The sequence below is a fragment of the Cordyceps militaris genome (genome assembly GCF_000225605.1).
Source record: "Cordyceps militaris CM01 unplaced genomic scaffold CCM_S00002, whole genome shotgun sequence".
NCBI lineage: Eukaryota > Fungi > Ascomycota > Sordariomycetes > Hypocreales > Cordycipitaceae > Cordyceps > Cordyceps militaris.
Window position 1 is genome coordinate 3798947 of NW_006271970.1, and position 16975 is coordinate 3815921.

The 16975-nt window shown below is 56.9% G+C and overlaps 7 protein-coding genes across 7 annotated transcripts; 5 read left to right on the top strand and 2 right to left on the bottom strand.

Moving 5' to 3' along the window:
• Positions 1 to 880: 880 nt before the first annotated feature.
• CCM_03131 (Malate synthase, glyoxysomal) lies at positions 881 to 3386 on the top strand (the record flags this gene model as incomplete). Its single annotated transcript, XM_006668283.1, has 5 exons — positions 881 to 1241; positions 1386 to 1829; positions 1912 to 2890; positions 2968 to 3198; positions 3317 to 3386. The coding sequence occupies 5 exons, from the start codon at positions 881 to 883 to the stop codon at positions 3384 to 3386; spliced, it is 2085 nt and encodes a 694-aa protein (XP_006668346.1).
• Positions 3387 to 4578: 1192 nt separating this feature from the next.
• CCM_03132 (peroxysomal citrate synthase) lies at positions 4579 to 6161 on the top strand (the record flags this gene model as incomplete). The annotated part of the gene is made up of 2 exons (XM_006668284.1): positions 4579 to 5801; positions 5882 to 6161. 2 exons carry the CDS (start codon positions 4579 to 4581, stop codon positions 6159 to 6161), a joined length of 1503 nt encoding a protein of 500 aa, XP_006668347.1.
• Positions 6162 to 7109: 948 nt separating this feature from the next.
• Positions 7110 to 8201, top strand: CCM_03133 (uncharacterized protein; the record flags this gene model as incomplete). Its single annotated transcript, XM_006668285.1, has 4 exons — positions 7110 to 7338; positions 7403 to 7555; positions 7621 to 7763; positions 7833 to 8201. 4 exons carry the CDS (start codon positions 7110 to 7112, stop codon positions 8199 to 8201), a joined length of 894 nt encoding a protein of 297 aa, XP_006668348.1.
• Positions 8202 to 8492: 291 nt separating this feature from the next.
• On the bottom strand, positions 8493 to 9190 carry CCM_03134 (uncharacterized protein; the record flags this gene model as incomplete). Its single annotated transcript, XM_006668286.1, has 2 exons — positions 8493 to 9077; positions 9161 to 9190. The coding sequence occupies 2 exons, from the start codon at positions 9188 to 9190 to the stop codon at positions 8493 to 8495; spliced, it is 615 nt and encodes a 204-aa protein (XP_006668349.1).
• A 1695-nt stretch (positions 9191 to 10885) lies between these two features.
• On the top strand, positions 10886 to 12999 carry CCM_03135 (ATP-dependent RNA helicase DED1; the record flags this gene model as incomplete). Its single annotated transcript, XM_006668287.1, has 2 exons — positions 10886 to 11126; positions 11192 to 12999. The coding sequence occupies 2 exons, from the start codon at positions 10886 to 10888 to the stop codon at positions 12997 to 12999; spliced, it is 2049 nt and encodes a 682-aa protein (XP_006668350.1).
• Positions 13000 to 13586: 587 nt separating this feature from the next.
• CCM_03136 (uncharacterized protein) lies at positions 13587 to 14146 on the bottom strand (the record flags this gene model as incomplete). The annotated part of the gene is made up of 2 exons (XM_006668288.1): positions 13587 to 14085; positions 14118 to 14146. The coding sequence occupies 2 exons, from the start codon at positions 14144 to 14146 to the stop codon at positions 13587 to 13589; spliced, it is 528 nt and encodes a 175-aa protein (XP_006668351.1).
• Positions 14147 to 14630: 484 nt separating this feature from the next.
• On the top strand, positions 14631 to 16530 carry CCM_03137 (uncharacterized protein; the record flags this gene model as incomplete). Its single annotated transcript, XM_006668289.1, has 3 exons — positions 14631 to 15036; positions 15128 to 16344; positions 16438 to 16530. The coding sequence occupies 3 exons, from the start codon at positions 14631 to 14633 to the stop codon at positions 16528 to 16530; spliced, it is 1716 nt and encodes a 571-aa protein (XP_006668352.1).
• Positions 16531 to 16975: the final 445 nt, after the last annotated feature.

The following is a 16975-nucleotide window of genomic DNA, read 5'->3' on the forward strand; positions in this document are numbered from 1 at the left end:
GAGCATGACAACGGTCCTCTACAGTTGGAAAGCAAGATTTTGTCTATTCTTCTCCCGTCTTGCCGTCGTACTACTCTCCACACGACGACAAATCTAGTTACAGCTTATCAAAAACTCTCAAGGTATTCAATCTGATCGCTGTTGCTTTTGCAGCTTTGTCTCGCTGCCCCCCCTCCACTACCCCGGCCCACTAGAAGCCCGCACGGAGATTTGGGCCCTCGTGCGCCCAGACGACGGCGAAGAAGAGATTCGTCACTGATAACAAGAAGCAGGTTTCGATTTCGATACCAACGATTCGAATGCCAGAAAGCTTCCATCATACAGCAGCTATCAGAAACCTCAACAACGTAAAATCGCACCATACACGCACGTCGGAGCCTGTTCTCTCCGGTCCTGTGTCCGATCCCCATCTCCACTCCGAGTGACGCAACGGAGTCGAGTCGCTTTGGCTTTTTGGGGTAAACTACCTAGTTGCGTGGGTGTAGTTATCCGTAGTTTTTGGCGCTATCCGCTTTTGAACCACAACTCTGCAAAGAGAAGCGACTCTTCCGTCTCCAAAGAGCTTGTCCCCAAACCGGCCCCAAACCGGCCGCCCGGGCTGCCTTGACACGTGAACGGGGAAACCCGATTCATACTGCACAAAGGCACTCACGCACAGAGGCGACAAGATTCCGGACAGCCCAGCTTTTTTTGAGAACCTTGTTATATATATCTAGTGCCCTCCCCCTCCTCCCTCCCCATCCTCCCGGGAAGTTTGAAACCTTGCTTCTTACCAGTCTTGCTTCCCTGTCTAGTCACTCTACAAAAAGCAGCGAGACTCTTTTTTTTTCCCCTCCCTTCTGCCGTCCTCACAGACCCTCACACACAACCCTCCCCAATCATGGCTACGCAAGACTCCATCCTCCAGGGCGTCAACGTCCTCGGCAAGATCGACGCCTCTCACAAGAAGATCCTCACGCCGCAGGCCCTCACCTTCCTCGCCCTGCTGCACCGCTCCTTCAACGGCACCCGCAAGAGCCTCCTGGAGCGCCGCGTCCTGCGCCAGGCCGAGCTCGACCGCGGCGTCCTGCCCGACTTCCTGCCCGAGACCAAGCACATTCGCGACAATGAGGCCTGGAAGGGCGCGCCGCCCGCCCCCGGCCTGGTCGACCGCCGCGTCGAGATTACCGGCCCGCCCGACCGCAAGATGGTCGTCAACGCACTCAACTCGGACGTCTTTACCTACATGTCCGACTTTGAGGGTAAGTCTCTTTTTCTTTTTTTCCCCAGTATTTCTTCCTCTTCTTCTTCCCACGCGTCTTATATACACGCTTGTCTCCCAACATCTTGAACGGCACACACGAGATTTCCTCTTTTGGCGGCCACGGCCATGCGCATCTAGTAAGCCAAATCCACTACAACCCCGGCTCAGCTGGCCCTACGATGCGGCTCTGTTCAACGGGTTTGTTGTGGGTGCTGGGTGCGTGTGAAGCTTGGAATGGTGGCACTGGAGATTGCATCTTTCGCTGTGCCGTCTTTTGCCCAATCTTTGGGCAATCCATCTGGGCCAGTTCTGAAACTCACTGTGCCTCGCCATTTTCCACTGCCTGGCTGCCAATGCCTCGGGTGCAAAGCTGTCTGCTCGTGCTCGGCCCGGGTACTCGCGCGCTGCTCCGAAAAGAAGTGGGGCGTGGGGTACCTCGATGGGCCGGGGGAGCAGCCAGAGCTTGTGACAGTCCACAACACCAAAGCCGAGCTACTGGTTGGTTGGCGAGGACTGGAAACAGCTTTGGAGGATGAGCGAGCGACCATGGTTGACGTCCATTCGAAAGCATGGCTCCCTCTCATTTGCCCTTTCGCCGCTCTCCCCTCCTCCGCAAACGCAACATGACGCAAAGCACCGGAACAAACATGACTGACAACACCCGCCAGACTCGTCCGCTCCCACCTGGGACAACATGATCAACGGCCAGGTCAACCTCTACGACGCCATCCGCGGGCAGGTCGACTTCAAGCAGGGCGCCAAGGAGTACAAGCTGCGGACGGACCGCAAGCACCCGACGCTCATCGTGCGCCCGCGCGGCTGGCACCTCGAGGAGAAGCACGTCACCGTCGACGGCGCGCCCATGTCGGGCTCGCTCTTCGACTTTGGCCTGTACTTTTTCCACAACGCCGCCGAGTACCAGCGCCGCGGCTACGGGCCGTACTTTTACCTGCCCAAGATGGAGAGCCACCTCGAGGCGCGGCTGTGGAACGACGTCTTCAACCTGGCCCAGGACTACATTGGCATGCCGCGCGGCACCATCCGCGGCACCGTGCTCATCGAGACCATCCTGGCCGCGTTTGAGATGGACGAGATCATCTACGAGCTGCGCGACCACTCGGCCGGCCTCAACTGCGGCCGCTGGGACTACATCTTCTCCGTCATCAAAAAGTTCCGCCTCAACCCCAACTTTGTCCTGCCCGACCGGTCCGTCGTCACCATGACGGTGCCCTTTATGGACGCCTACGTCAAGCTGCTCATCCAGACCTGCCACAAGCGCGGCGTCCACGCCATGGGCGGCATGGCCGCCCAGATCCCCATCAAGGACGACAAGCAGGCCAACGACGTCGCCATGGCCAACGTCCGCGCCGACAAGCTGCGCGAGGTCCGCGCCGGCCACGACGGCACCTGGGTCGCCCACCCGGCCCTCGCCGCCATCGCCCTCGACGTCTTCAACACCCACATGCCCACCCCCAACCAGCTCTTTGTCCGCCGCGAAGACGTCAAGATTGGCCAAAACGACCTGCTCAACATGAACGTCCCCGGCAGCATCACCGAGGAGGGCATCAAGAAGAACCTCAACATTGGCCTCGGCTACATGGAGGCCTGGATCCGCGGCGTCGGCTGCGTCCCCATGAACTTTCTCATGTAAGTCTGTTTTCTGAATTAGTAGTGTTTTTCTTTTTTTCTTTTTTTTACCTTGACAATCCTAACCAGTCAAACAGGGAGGATGCTGCCACCGCCGAAGTCTCCCGCAGTCAGCTCTGGCAGTGGACGCGCCACGGCGTCACCACCGCCGAGGGCAAGCGCGTCGACAAGGCCTACGCCCTCAAGCTCCTCAAGGAGAGCGCCAACGAGCTGTCCTCCAAGGCTGGCAAGGGCAACAAGTTCCAGCTTGCTGCGCAGCACTTTGCCGGCCAGGTCACTGGCGAGGACTATGCCGATTTCCTGACCAGGTATGTGACCCCGCCCTCAAACAGTTACCCGTTTTTGTGTGAGATTCCATGTTGCTGACTTTTATCCGTAGCCTTTTGTACGATGAAATCACTGCTCCTGGCTCTCCCGCTCCCGCAGCGAAGCTGTAAAGGGAACGGACACCCCCTTCTACATCACCGGCGACACGACCGAGTCTGTCGCCACTTGAACACGCAGCTTGTCTCGAGACAAAGAAATGTACACCGGATACGAATTTCTTGCAACTTTTACTACGCACTGGATCATGGTTTGCTGCTTGATTGGATTTCCTTTCTTCTTTTGTGCTCTTGTGAACTGAATACAAGACTGGACTCGCAAAGGGAACTTGTAGTAGCTTTGAATTGACAAAAACTACCTTGACATGATGGCCAAACTTTTGGATATATGATACCCGAGACTCGAGATTCTCGTCTCAATTTTCTTTTTCTTTTTTTTTTTTTTTTAACTGACATCTTCGATCGGTTGGCGTTGGGAGAATTGCATCGGGACAACGGGGCTAGTTTTGGGGGGTACCGCTACCAGCAACGATTTTTCGCATCACATCATTTGTAGGCGACGAGTTTCCACTATTGCCTTTGTGATTTCTTGAAGATTTTATGAAATATTATGTAGTTGGGCATGCTTCCTTTCTTCCAAAGCTTTGTGTTTCCGCTTCTGTCATGGCGTTGACGGAAGGCTACGGAACACGCCGCATGAGGGCTTTTGTGCCCGAAGCGAAGAACCCCGAGTAACTAATGATTGTGGCGGTCGAAACGAAGCCTGCCTTTTCCGAGCGAGGACCTGTTTTCCGGCGAAACTTGCTGTCAGCGTAACCTGTGTCGGGCCAGCGCGTGCACACTCAAGACGCATGTGCCTGTTCCGCTGCCCCGAGACGGCCGTTGGGATAGCTGACCACCAACTGTAATAGCAGCGATCGAGAGACCTAGAGCGGCTCAGCAGACCAAATTCGTGCAGCAAAACCACCAAGACTGGTCACACACACCACGGAGCAGCCCAATCCAACTAACTAATAATAGAGGACTTCGGCTGACAATGACTTCCACAGGATTTGCCTCGGTCCTGGTGGAGCACAGCCTCCTGGGTTCTTACAGGGACGCAGGCGCCGCGCTGGCCGTTCTGGGCATGTGCCAGCAATCGCTGAACTACACTGAACCGCTGTTGCAAACGGAGGCGTCGAGCTAGTAGATAGCTTAAGCCGAACCAGCTTATCAACCGTTGGATTAAAGGCTCATCATTTCATCTTCATACAAATTTGTAACAAGGCCTTGACAGCTTCAAGATACCCCAGTCTTGCGATTCCTTCTTCTTTTCCTTGTCCCAACCTCCCCCTCCTTCCTTCACCCCACCCCCCGCAAACAGCCATGACGCAAAAGACGGTCGCGCCGCGCCAGACGCTGTCCGTCGTCGACAACCGCACGGGCAAGGCCTACGAGGTGCCCATCCAGAACAATGCGGTGCTAGCGACCGACATCAAGAAGATTGCCGCGCCGCCGCAGGAGGGCGACCGCGCCGAGGACGAGACCACGCAGGGCCTGCGCGTCTACGACCCGGCGTACATGAACACGGCCGCGATCCGGAGCCGCATCACCTACATCAACGGGCAGGACGGCATCCTGCGGTACCGCGGCTACCCCATCGAGCAGCTCGTCGGCCGCAGCAGCTTCCTCGAGACGGCCTACCTGCTCGTGTACGGGCAGCTGCCCACGGCGCCGCAGCACGCCGCCTGGCAGCAGGAGATCCTGCACCACACGTACATCCACACCGACATTGAGGGCATGTTCCAGTCGTTCCGCTACGACTCGCACCCCATGGCCATGATGACGGCCGCCTTTGCCACCCTCGGCGCCTTTGCGCCCGAGGCCAACCCCTCGCTGCAGGGGCAGAAGCTGTACACGGCCGCCGCCGCCGGCGACGCCGCCGCGCTGCGCGCCCTCGACAAGCAGATCCTGCGCATCATCGGCAAGGCCCCGACGCTCGCCGCGGCGTCGTACCGCATGCGCCAGGGGCGCCCGTTCAACCGCCCCGCGCAGGGCCTCTCGTACACGGGCAACTTCCTGTACCTGCTCGACAACCTGTCGGGCCACGAGTACCAGCCGCACCCGGTGCTCGAGCGCGCGCTCGACGCCCTCTTCATCCTCCACGCCGACCACGAGGTCAACTGCTCCACCGCCACCGTCCTGCAGGTCGGGTCCTCGCTCGTGGACCCGTACAGCGCCGTCGCCGCCGGCTGCGCCGCCCTCTACGGCCCTTCGCACGGCGGCGCCTCCGAGAGCGCCATCCGCATGCTCATGGAGATTGGCAGCCCCGACAACGTCCCCGCCTTTATGCGCAGCGTCGAGAAGCGCGAGCGCGTCCTCGTCGGCTTCGGCCACCGCGTCTACAAGAACGTCGACCCCCGCTCCAAGGCCATCCGCGCCCTCGCCGAGGAGGTCTTTGCCGTCACCGGCCGCAACGAGCTCCTGGACACCGCCATCGCCCTCGCCGAGTACGCCGGCCAGAGCGAGTTTATGCGCAGCCGCAACCTGTACCCCAACGTCGACTTTTACTCTGGTCTCATCTACCAGGCCATGGGCTTCCCGCTCGAGTACGTATTCAATCAAAACCCCCCCAACCCCCAACCCCCCAGCCCAGGGCAAAGTGACTGACGGAAAAATAAAACTGCAGCTTCTACCCCGTTCTCTTTGCCGTCCCTCGGTGCGTAGGATGGCTTGCCCACTGGCGCCAGCAGATGCTCACGCCTACCGGCGTCAAGATCTGGCGACCTCGCCAGCTGTACCAAGGCGAAGGCGAGCGCGAGTACGTCGAAATGGACCGCAGGCTGGGTGACGCGAGGGCTACCGTTTTTGACGCGCCCTTGCAAGTCTCGCACGGTGGCGACAGCAAGCGGAACCATTTGGCGACGTACCGTGACGAAAACGGATCGCTCGTCAAGCCGAAGCTGTAGAATGGGGGCAGCGAATATATCTTGTCACGACTCATAGAACTTCTACTGTTGTAAATTTGATTTGTAGAATTGTATTGTCACATTGATTTATGTAGGTTATCTAGCCGCTTTATATTACAGTATCTTCTCTTCGCCTGTAATGTGCAAGCAGCTGCCTGATGTGATAAGCTGGCAACGAGACGGGCGTTCAGTGACTTGCAGTTGTATGGTACTTGTGAAGGTATTCATTTTGATCTAGTCGGCACATTGTGCCGGTTGAGTGGCTCCAGGAGCTCATTGTTCAAGAACAAAAGGTAAGATAACGAACTTCAAAGTAGACGCGCACTCCCTCGTCAACTAACAGGCTTGGCCGGCGTCCTCACTTACATGTGACACATGGTCATGCTGGAGCCAGCATGTCATACTGAGAACTCGGAGACCCGGCGGTGAGGTGTCTTAGTTCGCATTTTCGTGGACAAGGGGGTATTATCTAACGATTTTTATTATATACTAGGTGAGCCTCGTAATGTTACCAGTACGGCACAAATGTAAAACTGCTCCAGGGCCACACAGATAGATTTTCAGCTGAGCTCAAGGCACAGCATACACCATAATTGAGCGTTGGTGAGGACGTGAGAATAACAGAAAAAATACGGCGACTCCATCCAAGACTTCTTTTTGAAATCTTTGGCATTGACAGGTTGTCAGGGGTCGCATGTTTGCCGCACTGTACAAACATTTCCAGTTCGGCTAGCGCTGCGCAAAGGTACGGGCCGAAGCCCCGCACACCAATGGCCAGCAAAACGCCAACAGCGAAACGCAGATTGCAGGAACGGCACTGGGAGGCAAAATTCCAGCCAACAACGACAATAAAACGGCACGAGCGCCTCGGTCAATGAGGACTACCATCTCCGCCACCGATTGAGAACACAACGAATCGCAGAGAGGGCCGCGCCCAGCCAGCGAACCATGGCCAAGGACCGCAAGTACGAGCCGGTAGACAATGACGGCGACGGCGACGGCGACGAGCACGCCGCTTCGATGCGCCTCCGGGCGGCGCAGAAGCTCGAGCGGCGCGCGCGGCGCTTCATGTACGTCGCCGTCGGGCTGCTCGTAGTATCGCTGTCTGCGCTCGTGGGCACCGCGGTGGTCCGAAAGCCGTCGATGCTTGAGTGCGACCAGATGGTATCGCCCTGGTGTATGTAGGCCCGCGTTGGAAGAGGGTTGGTCCGATTGTGGGGGGGAGGGCTCGTTTTTCGCAGATTTGCTGACGTTTATGCTATTCTTTGTAGCGTCGCTATGGCCAGCCGTCGAGCACACCGAGGGCGACTTGGTCAACTACTTCAACCACTCGACGATATACAGGGGACCTCCGACATTGGAGCGCGAGACGGCTTGGAACTCGCTGTGGTACCGTATGTGCTCTTCTTCTCGACTCTCTCAGAAGCCCTTCTCTAATCTGATTACAACCGAGGTTCAGACCACGCCATGCCCGTCAGCAGAGCGGGCATATATGCCCTCAACAAAACAGACCCAGACCTGTACTACGAAGTCGTCGGTAGCGACCCGGAGGAGCCTACCTACGGAGCGATTGCCGAAGTCTTCCACCAGCTGCACTGCCTGGTACGAATGCGCCCCACGGCCGGCCCTCCTCTCGTGTCGCCGCCCTGACTAACCGCTCGTGCGTCGCAGAATCTCATCCGCCAACACAGCTGGCCCATTGCGCAGTTCTCCAAGGACTGGGGCGATCTGTACCCCGACTTCCTCTGGGACAACCCGGTGCTCGGCCGCATGCACGTCGACCACTGCTTCGAAACCCTGCGCCTGTCGCTCATGTGCTACGCCGACATTACGCCCGTGCTCAACCAGCACTTTGACGACCCCGACTTTGATCGCAAGGCCGACTTCAACACCCACCACAAGTGCCGCGACTTTGACCGCATCGCCGAGTACGTCGAGTCGATGGGCTACGACCTACCGCCGCCCAAGTTCCTGGCCGACGAGCACGCGCACGAGAAGAGACGCTTCCTCACGCCGGTCAAGCCGGGAGGGCGGAAGTGAATTTCGCTTGTGAATAACTGTATATAAATGGCATTGTCAATGATGAGGAATGACCATCATATTTGTACAAATCTCGAATTTCAGCCACTGTCTTTTATTATTTTGTGAATCATCACATTGAGTGTTGAATTTCCAGGCAAGTTGGATCCTGAGAATTTTAGCATTGAATTCTCATAGAATTAGAATTCCATTCAAACTTCTGAATGACAAATTAGGTATTATCTAACGAATTGACGCAATTATTGGTATCATCTACTGGAGCAGGACACTGTAAAACCATCGCATCGCTGCTCACTTGAGCAGGTTGTGATTTCGCCGCCTCCACAATCCCATCACGAGCTCGAGGGCGGCAATCGCCCCATACACGCCCGCAATCACGGCCACGTCAAGAACTTGATCACTCATCGGATACTTGGAGCCCTTGCGCAAGTCGTCCTCCCCGTCCAGCCCAATGACTTTGACAATGGACATGACCATCCCTCCGAGCCACACGACCATGTTGACGAGCAGCCACGCAGACACCCTGCCCGCAGCACCTCTTGACCAGTGCAAAGCCGCACCCAGGAGGAGACCGACATAGGCAAACGGAAGAAGCGCGATCCCAAAATGGATCAGTGACAGCCTCACGATTTCAAGAGTGTGCATGAGAATGTTGCAGAGGATGAGAACGTAGTAGGTCCCAGCAATGATCCGATACAGCCATGACGGCTGTTGGTGTCTGCGAGGCTCGGCGGCGAGAAGCCCTGTGATGAGGTGCTTCGGCACCAGAAGCAGCACCACGAGCGCGGTGAGCGCGATCCAGACGGGTAGCGGAACGAGGATGGCGTCAACGAAGCATGATGTCGGGATTGGCGACGACTGCGTTGAGTGCGTGCTCTATTGTGTGGTCAGCCTTTTCGCTTCCTTCCATACGGGGCCGGGGGGGGGGGGGGGGCCTGAAACGCGGTAGGATGACATACGAAGCCTTCGGCGCGATGGGAGCAGAGCATGGTTGTACTTGCGCAGGTCAAGCCCTGCGCGATCCAAAGGAACGGGGACGGTGAAAGGTTTCTTCTGTCCGATGAGCGCTTGTCCTGTCAATAGCATAGACTAATACGCCAGGATGAGTTGGAGAGTGAAATGTCTTTGCTTTGCGTCTCGTCGCGGCGACATCAAGGGGGGGTTGAAGTGCTTCATCTGCTAGCGCGCGGATAGCGCAAGTGCCGAGTTTTTAGGGTCATCGATGACATGTATGAAACGAGTCTCTTGGCAACCGTGGCAGGCATGGCTAGATCTCTTATTCCTTACTGCAGCGTTGTTGTGCATGTATTATCTTGTGAGGTGACGTCGTTCAGAATACGTGTAGGTGTGGTGGCGGGCCTATTATTATGCATACCTCTAGGTAGGTAGCCAGTCATATGGGGTTTGGGGGCTCTTCAAATTAGTGCCTACCTAGAAATGCGATGATCATTCAATGCACGATTAACGGTTAATAGCCTAGGTATATAGCCGGAAATGCAGCGATGAATGTGCACGGCGCGAGTGAAAGTGAGTAGGTTCTCAACCACCTAGATGGACGCTGTAAATAGTTAGTGGCGATTCTTTTTTTTTCTCGCCGTGTCGGGGAGAGATTGGGCCTCACTGCGACGCAAAGCCCAACCGAAATACTTGTCAGGAATGTCTGACACATCGGTCAACAACGTCGATTTGGTCCATCGCTAGATACAAATTACTCAGAACGCACTGTTGATATGGGGGCCGCGCAACAGTGTCGTCTTGTAGGGTATCGTTGGCTAAAGTGGTGCCTGGTGAGTACCACAGGCTGACGAGAATCCGGGGCAATGGGTGCACAAGTCACGCTAAAATTAGAAGCGGTTTAATAGGTGCGTTGCACTATCGTTCAACAACATTGCACGCTGGAGGCGGTGAATAGCGCGTTGTCGCAACCAAACGGGCAGCCTGTGCACGTTGTATTTTCCATGCTGATGCCCGTCTTTGCTGGTCTCACCACCCACCCTGGCGTCAAACGCCAACCACATCATCGGCATTATTCAGTCACCTCAGCTTTGTCAATATAATAAGCCAAAAGGCACAAGGTAGATAGCCGGCTCAATGACCGCCGGACCGGCCGAATGCCTCGCTGGTTGAGCCCCACTAAAACAATTTTGCCTTTTGCCTGCCAAAGTTCCAAGTATCTGCTTGACTGCTGCCTCCTGAGAGTCCCGCTAAGCCCCTTTCGGTGGCGCTTGGCCCAAGATTTTTTTTCCTCGCCCGGCCCATTTTTTTCGCCTCCATGACTTGACTGCCTTGTCCCTTTTCTTCTCACACAAAACCCAAACCCCTTCACCCCCCAAAAAACATATCCTCTCTCCTCTCATCCTTGTCATTTTCTTCCTCGACACATTCCCTTTTTCTTTGGTCTCTCCTTTGAAGATATTGTGTTCTTTCGAGGAAAGCAGCTGGTACTTGCGAGTGCTGCCCTGATTAATTTTCGACGCGGGATACCTGACGGAGCAACACGACTTCCGTTTTCTCTCCCTCTCGACATCTTTCGACATCCTTGCCTGTCTCTTCTGTTCGACGCAGGTACTCCGAATTCCTCTCCTTCGACTCTGACGGTATTATTGTTCGAACCTATCCGACGACTTGTACTTCAAACCCCGATCTGAACTACACAAGCAAATTTCCCGATTCCAAACGTGAACATGGCGGATCAAATCAACATGAACGGCCTCAGCATTGCTGATGGCCACGCGCGCTCCTATATCCCTCCCCACCTGCGCGGCCGTGGTGGTGCCAGCGCTGCCCCCCCCCTGCCGCAGAAAACGGCGTTGCTCCGGCTCCGGCTCCGGCCCCGGCTCTGGCCCCTGGTCCTCCTGTCCCTGGCCCTCTTCCTGGCGCTGCTCCTGGCGCTGCTCCTACCAACGGCGGCGGCTCTTGGTCTGGGTACGTTGAAACCCCTCGATATGTCTCATCTCAACCAGTTTTACTAACTCATCACAGAAACCAAGGTGGCTATGGCGGCGGTAGAAACTTTGGCGGCGAAGCCCCGGCGGGCGGCTTCCAGGGTAACAACCGACGTGGCGGCTGGGGCGGCCGTGGTGGTTACTCCGGTGGTGGTGGCCACGAGGGTGGCCAGGGCGGCGGCCAAGGCGGCGGCAATTATTCTGCACGCGGCTCTGGTGATGGCCAGTGGCGCGATGGCAAACATATTCCCGGCCCTGCCAACCCACGCGTTGAGCGTGAGCTTTTTGGTACCGCCGACGACCCTTCGAAGCAGCACACTGGTATCAACTTCGAGAAGTATGACGACATTCCTGTCGAGGCTTCCGGCCACGATGTCCCAGAGCCTGTTCACAACTTCACCTCGCCCCCTCTGGACGAGCATCTGTGCCGCAACATCGAGCTTGCCCGCTACAAGACCCCCACGCCTGTTCAGAAGTACTCTATCCCCATTGTCATGGGTGGTCGTGATCTGATGGCTTGTGCCCAGACCGGTTCTGGCAAGACGGGTGGTTTCCTTTTCCCTATCCTCGGCCAGTCCTTCATCAATGGACCCTCGGCCGTTCCCGGCGGTGCTCCTGGCCAGTTCGGTCGCCAGCGCAAGGCCCACCCCACCGCCCTTGTCCTGGCCCCCACTCGTGAGCTCGTCTCTCAGATCTATGAGGAGTCTCGCAAGTTTGCTTACCGCTCTTGGGTTCGCCCTTGCGTCGTGTACGGTGGTGCCGATATTGGCTCTCAGCTCCGTCAGATTGAGCGTGGATGCGATCTGCTCGTCGCCACCCCCGGTCGACTTGTCGATCTCATTGAGCGTGGCCGCATCTCTCTGTGCAACATTAAGTACCTTGTGCTCGACGAGGCCGATCGCATGCTGGACATGGGTTTCGAGCCCCAGATTCGCCGCATTGTCGAGGGCGAGGACATGCCCGGTGTCACTGACCGTCAGACTCTCATGTTCTCGGCCACCTTCCCCCGCGATATCCAGGTGCTCGCTCGCGATTTCCTCAAGGACTACGTCTTCCTTTCCGTTGGTCGCGTTGGTTCCACCTCGGAGAACATTACCCAGAAGGTTGAGTATGTTGAGGATGTCGACAAGCGCTCAGTCCTCCTTGATATTCTCCACACCAACGCTGGTGGCCTCACCCTCATTTTCGTTGAGACCAAGCGCATGGCCGATTCGCTCTCCGACTTTCTCATCAACCAGAGCTTCCCCGCCACCTCTATTCACGGCGACCGCACTCAGCGTGAGCGTGAGCGTGCTCTCGAGTTTTTCCGTAACGGCCGCTGCCCCATTATGGTGGCTACTGCTGTCGCTGCTCGTGGTCTCGATATCCCCAACGTTACTCACGTCGTAAACTACGACCTGCCCACCGACATCGACGACTACGTTCATCGTATTGGTCGTACCGGTCGTGCTGGTAACACTGGTATCGCCACCGCTTTCTTCAACCGTGGCAACCGGGGTGTTGTTCGTGAGCTCTTGGATCTTCTCAAGGAGGCGAACCAAGAGGTCCCTTCATTCCTCGAGGCCATTGCGCGTGAGTCTTCCTTCGGCGGCGGTGGTCGCGGTGGTCGCTCCCGCGGCGGCGGCGGCGGCGGCCGTGGTGCTGCCAACCGCGATTACCGCAAGGTGGGCGGCCCGGGTGGCCTCGGCGGCGGCTTCGGAAGCGGCCAGGGCGGTGGTAGCTTCGGTGGTGGCCAGGGTGGCTACAGCGGTGGCGGTGGCGGCTACAACGGCGGTGGCGGCGGCTACGGCGGTGGCGGTGGTGGTGGCAGTTACGGTAACCCCTCCGGCCCTGGCAACCAGTCTTGGTGGTAAAGCACACTATCGGCCACTGCGTGCTATCGAGTCCTCAATACTGGTAGCCTCGCACCCAGAGAGGCCACGTCGCTTCTCTAGACAGATGCTTTCTGTCACTTGCTCCCTCGCACTGTTGCGGCATGCATCGATTTTTCTGCTTTGTCGACTATTCTTCTTCTTGCGAATTGTTTTACTTTTTACGACCCTTTGGACGCTATTGCATTGATATTTCTGGCGACACGGCGGCACATGACCTGCGCTATCGAGTGACGGTGTTTCACTTCTCATAGCGCTCGGGTCACGGTCCCGGGGCATTTCACGACACGTATGTGATAGATTGCATTTGTTTGATTTCAACTTCCTCCTCGCTTGATACCCATAGACGGAGTCGTGAGGAATTTGAACAAGGACACACCAGCAGAGCGTGGTGCGACAGAATCTGGCGCGGAGAGACTGGATTCATTTTACGGCACTACGACTTGCTCATTTTTTGCTTTCTACATTGGGAAATACCCCCGCTGAGGAAATATGGTTTTTGTTTTTTTCCTCAATTTCATACGAGAGGTCATGTTCTCGTCGTGCTTTACTCTATAGACAAAAGTGGATTACTCGGTTTTCCGGTCGGTATGTGCTTGACGCTCGACCACGGCACAGAAGGATGCCTGTGGGAAAGGATTTTTATTTTTTTTATGAGCGATAAGCATTAGACTGGAGCGGTCAACATATTGGTTTTCTGTGTTTCGAAATCGAAGAGCAAGAAGGGGTGCATCTCGACACCAACTGTTCGATGGATTTCGGTTGGGATGGCATGGTAATATGTTGTTGCTCTTTGAAGTCATGAGGACATGGGGCATGAAAGGTTTTGACTTGGCCGAGAGAGAAAGTGGACGGATTGCCAAGGTAGAGGCCTCTTGACGGAGGAGGTCACAGACGAGACTTTGTACATGGGCTATGCCCCCGTGATAGACAGACAACCAGAGTGGACTGGGCAGTCCAAGGTTTAAAAAAATTTCGAATGTTTTGTACTTGCGAATTTGTTCAGACGCGTTGCGTGTGATGAAGGGTGATGTCGTGTTTGAAGGATAAGATGAAATGTATGCGCGACTTTGATGGTGATGACGTACGTTGTGGCGAACAATGATGACTGCTGCTTAGGTTGTTGCATTGTTACAGCGATATTATCAATCATGTCGCGTACTGTATTTGCCGAGATTGATTACGAAGAGCTGCAGAGCAGACTACAAGACTGGCTGGCTGTTGTATTGATGTAGTTATTGATGAATTTGGAGGGGCGGCGGGATCGCCCCGCGTGGCCAAGGCTCCGACGGGAACTCGGGTACTAATAAACAGGTACACCCACTGTAGGTGCCTTGAAACCCACCACAGCGGACCAGAAGCTGGGAAGCTGTGCGCCGCCTCTCTCTTTTACCACGGCAACTTGTTCCGCAACCTTTCCCCTCTCTTCATCATCAAGCCTCGGGCGACATTCCTGCCGCGAAATTGCCATTTCCAATTCCAACGGACAATAAACGGTGTCGGATTACGTACGCCTGCTACTTGGATAGCTCAGCGATACACTCGGAGAGCGAGTACGCAACGAAGCCCAAGCCCACAATCACGAAACGCACACGCCAAAACAGCACATCAGAATGAGCAACGTCCTCGAGGCGCTCGATGCCGGGCTCACAGGACTCTTTGGCCAATGGAACGCCTACTCGACCGGTCTGGTGACGGTTCTCGTCGTCGTTCTTGGATACCGCATCTTCCACGCGGCCGACCCTGATGTACACCCCATTCTGCTGGCACGCCAGTCGACGGCTTCCACGGTGCGCAAGGAGGGCGAGAGCGCCGTCTACCGCTCGCCGTTGGCACCGCACGGCATGCCTCTGAACGCCGGCCTCAACGTCAAGTCCCCTGGCGCTTCCAAGTGGGCGCGCGGCCGCGATGGCGATCTCCGTGACGTCTGGCGCAAAGTGGTGCTGGCTGGCGACGCGGGCGCCAAGGGCAAGCTCCTCACGGTGCACGGCTCGCAGAATCTCGAGGAGCACAACCCTGGTAAGACGCCGGTTAGACACCGAGACGATGCCGCAGCGCGGTGATTTTTGATAAAAACAAGCCTGGCTGCTAACTTTGCGCGCGCGTACAGAGGACATTACCCGACAGATCAACCTCATCGGCCAGCACATTACCGACCAGGGCGGCATCCGCGTCGCTATTTACCTGCCAAACTCGATTGAGCTGCTCGCCGCGCTGTTCGCCTGCGCCTTTAGCAAGAACCTGACGGCGGTGCTGATCCCCTTTGGCGTGCGCGAGGACCAGCTCGTGTCCATGCTGCGCCGGTCCGCCGTCGACACCGTAATCTCCGCCACCGGCGAGTTTCCTCTTGATGCCGTCGTCAAGGCCTATAAGGGCCTGCGCCAGCTCGTCTGGGTTGTGGACCAGGGCAGCGCCCACATGGACTGGAACGAGGTGCCTGAGGGCATCGGTGGCAGCGTCAGCGTCGCTACCTGGCAGGACATTGTGCGCGACGCCCCTGCGGACGCCGGCCGCGTGCTCCAGGCTGCCCCCGCTGCGGATGCCGACGTTTCTGCTGCGGGCGACCTTGTGACCTTTTGGCAGAGCGGCAAGCCCGGCGCCGTGCAGCAGGAGATGGTGCGCTTCACGCAGGCTAACCTCGTGGCCGGCATTGCTGGCCAGCTGGCTGCTATTCCTACTAAAGCGCGTCTCACCAACGCCGATCTCTTCCTCCCCACCTCCGCCCTGACCGACATCAACACGCTGGTCGTCACCCTGGCTGCGCTTTATTCGAATGCGTCGGTTGCGCTCAACTCGGCTGCCGGGTCGCGCGTCTCCGACCTGGCCCTGGCCACGCAGGGCATCGCACCGACTGTCATTGTCGCCGACACGGCGGTGCTCCTGTCGTTGCACTCGCGTGCCATGGCGCGGCTCCCCGCGCCGCTGGGCACGCTCGCCCACTCGCTGTCGAAGCGCAAGCTCGTCAACGAGGGCATCATGGCAACGGCCAACGTACTGTCGGCATTTGCGGCGACGGCCAAGCTGGTGCTGGGCACCACACCCGGCCAACTGCGCCTGATTTACACGGCGGACCGCGCGGGCAGCCAGCAGACGCCTGGCCTGTCACCGGCGGTGCTGACGGACCTGCGCATCTTGACTGGCGCGAGGATCGTGTACGCGCTCGCGGCGGCCAAAGTGGCGGGCGCAGTGGCGCAAACGGCGTTTTACGATTACCGAGCCGAGGTTGGCGATGTCAAGGGACACTTTGGCTCGCCGACGAGCAGCGTCGAGGTGATACTCAAGGATTCAGGCAACCACAAGACGACAGACGAGCAGGCCGAAGGCGAGGTGAGTTTTTCCCCCTCTTTTCGTCTCTGTACCAATGAAAAACCACATTTATGCTAGTAAAATGGCCTGCATCGCTAACTACTCCAACTACAGATTTTTGTCAGAGGCCCCTGTGTTTCTGGGGGCGAGGCAGGACTCGGCGTTGTCGGTGTCATCAGAGACGACCAGACTTTGGCGTTGGCATAAGCGACCTCTTGTACGGGTGCTTCTACACAGGCGTCGTTATGTTCGCATGTATGGGAATAGTTATTAAATTGTAGTTGGCAACTGTCTCGGCATCAAAATTATGTGTGTTTACTCGGATTTGTAAGCGTCAAGCCCCCGACCACGCGGGATTGGGCGGCTCGCACCACTGACAGAAAAAAGTGACCGTCGCAAACTTGGGATGAAGCGGACCCCTGTCTCTTTGACCTTAGGAGCGTCTTATTAGTATTGAGCTGCCGTAAGCATCATGGAAGGGTGGGCTTGGCGGCGTGCATCAGCTTGTGGCGACGCAACGAGTCAGCTCAGACAGGGACGGTGAAATGGAGTGTTGAGTGCCGCATCTGCGAAAAGCGAATCCGGAGAGAGAGAGAGAGAGAGAGAGAGAGAGAGAGAGAGAGAGAGAGAGAAGAGACGACGACGTCGCGAC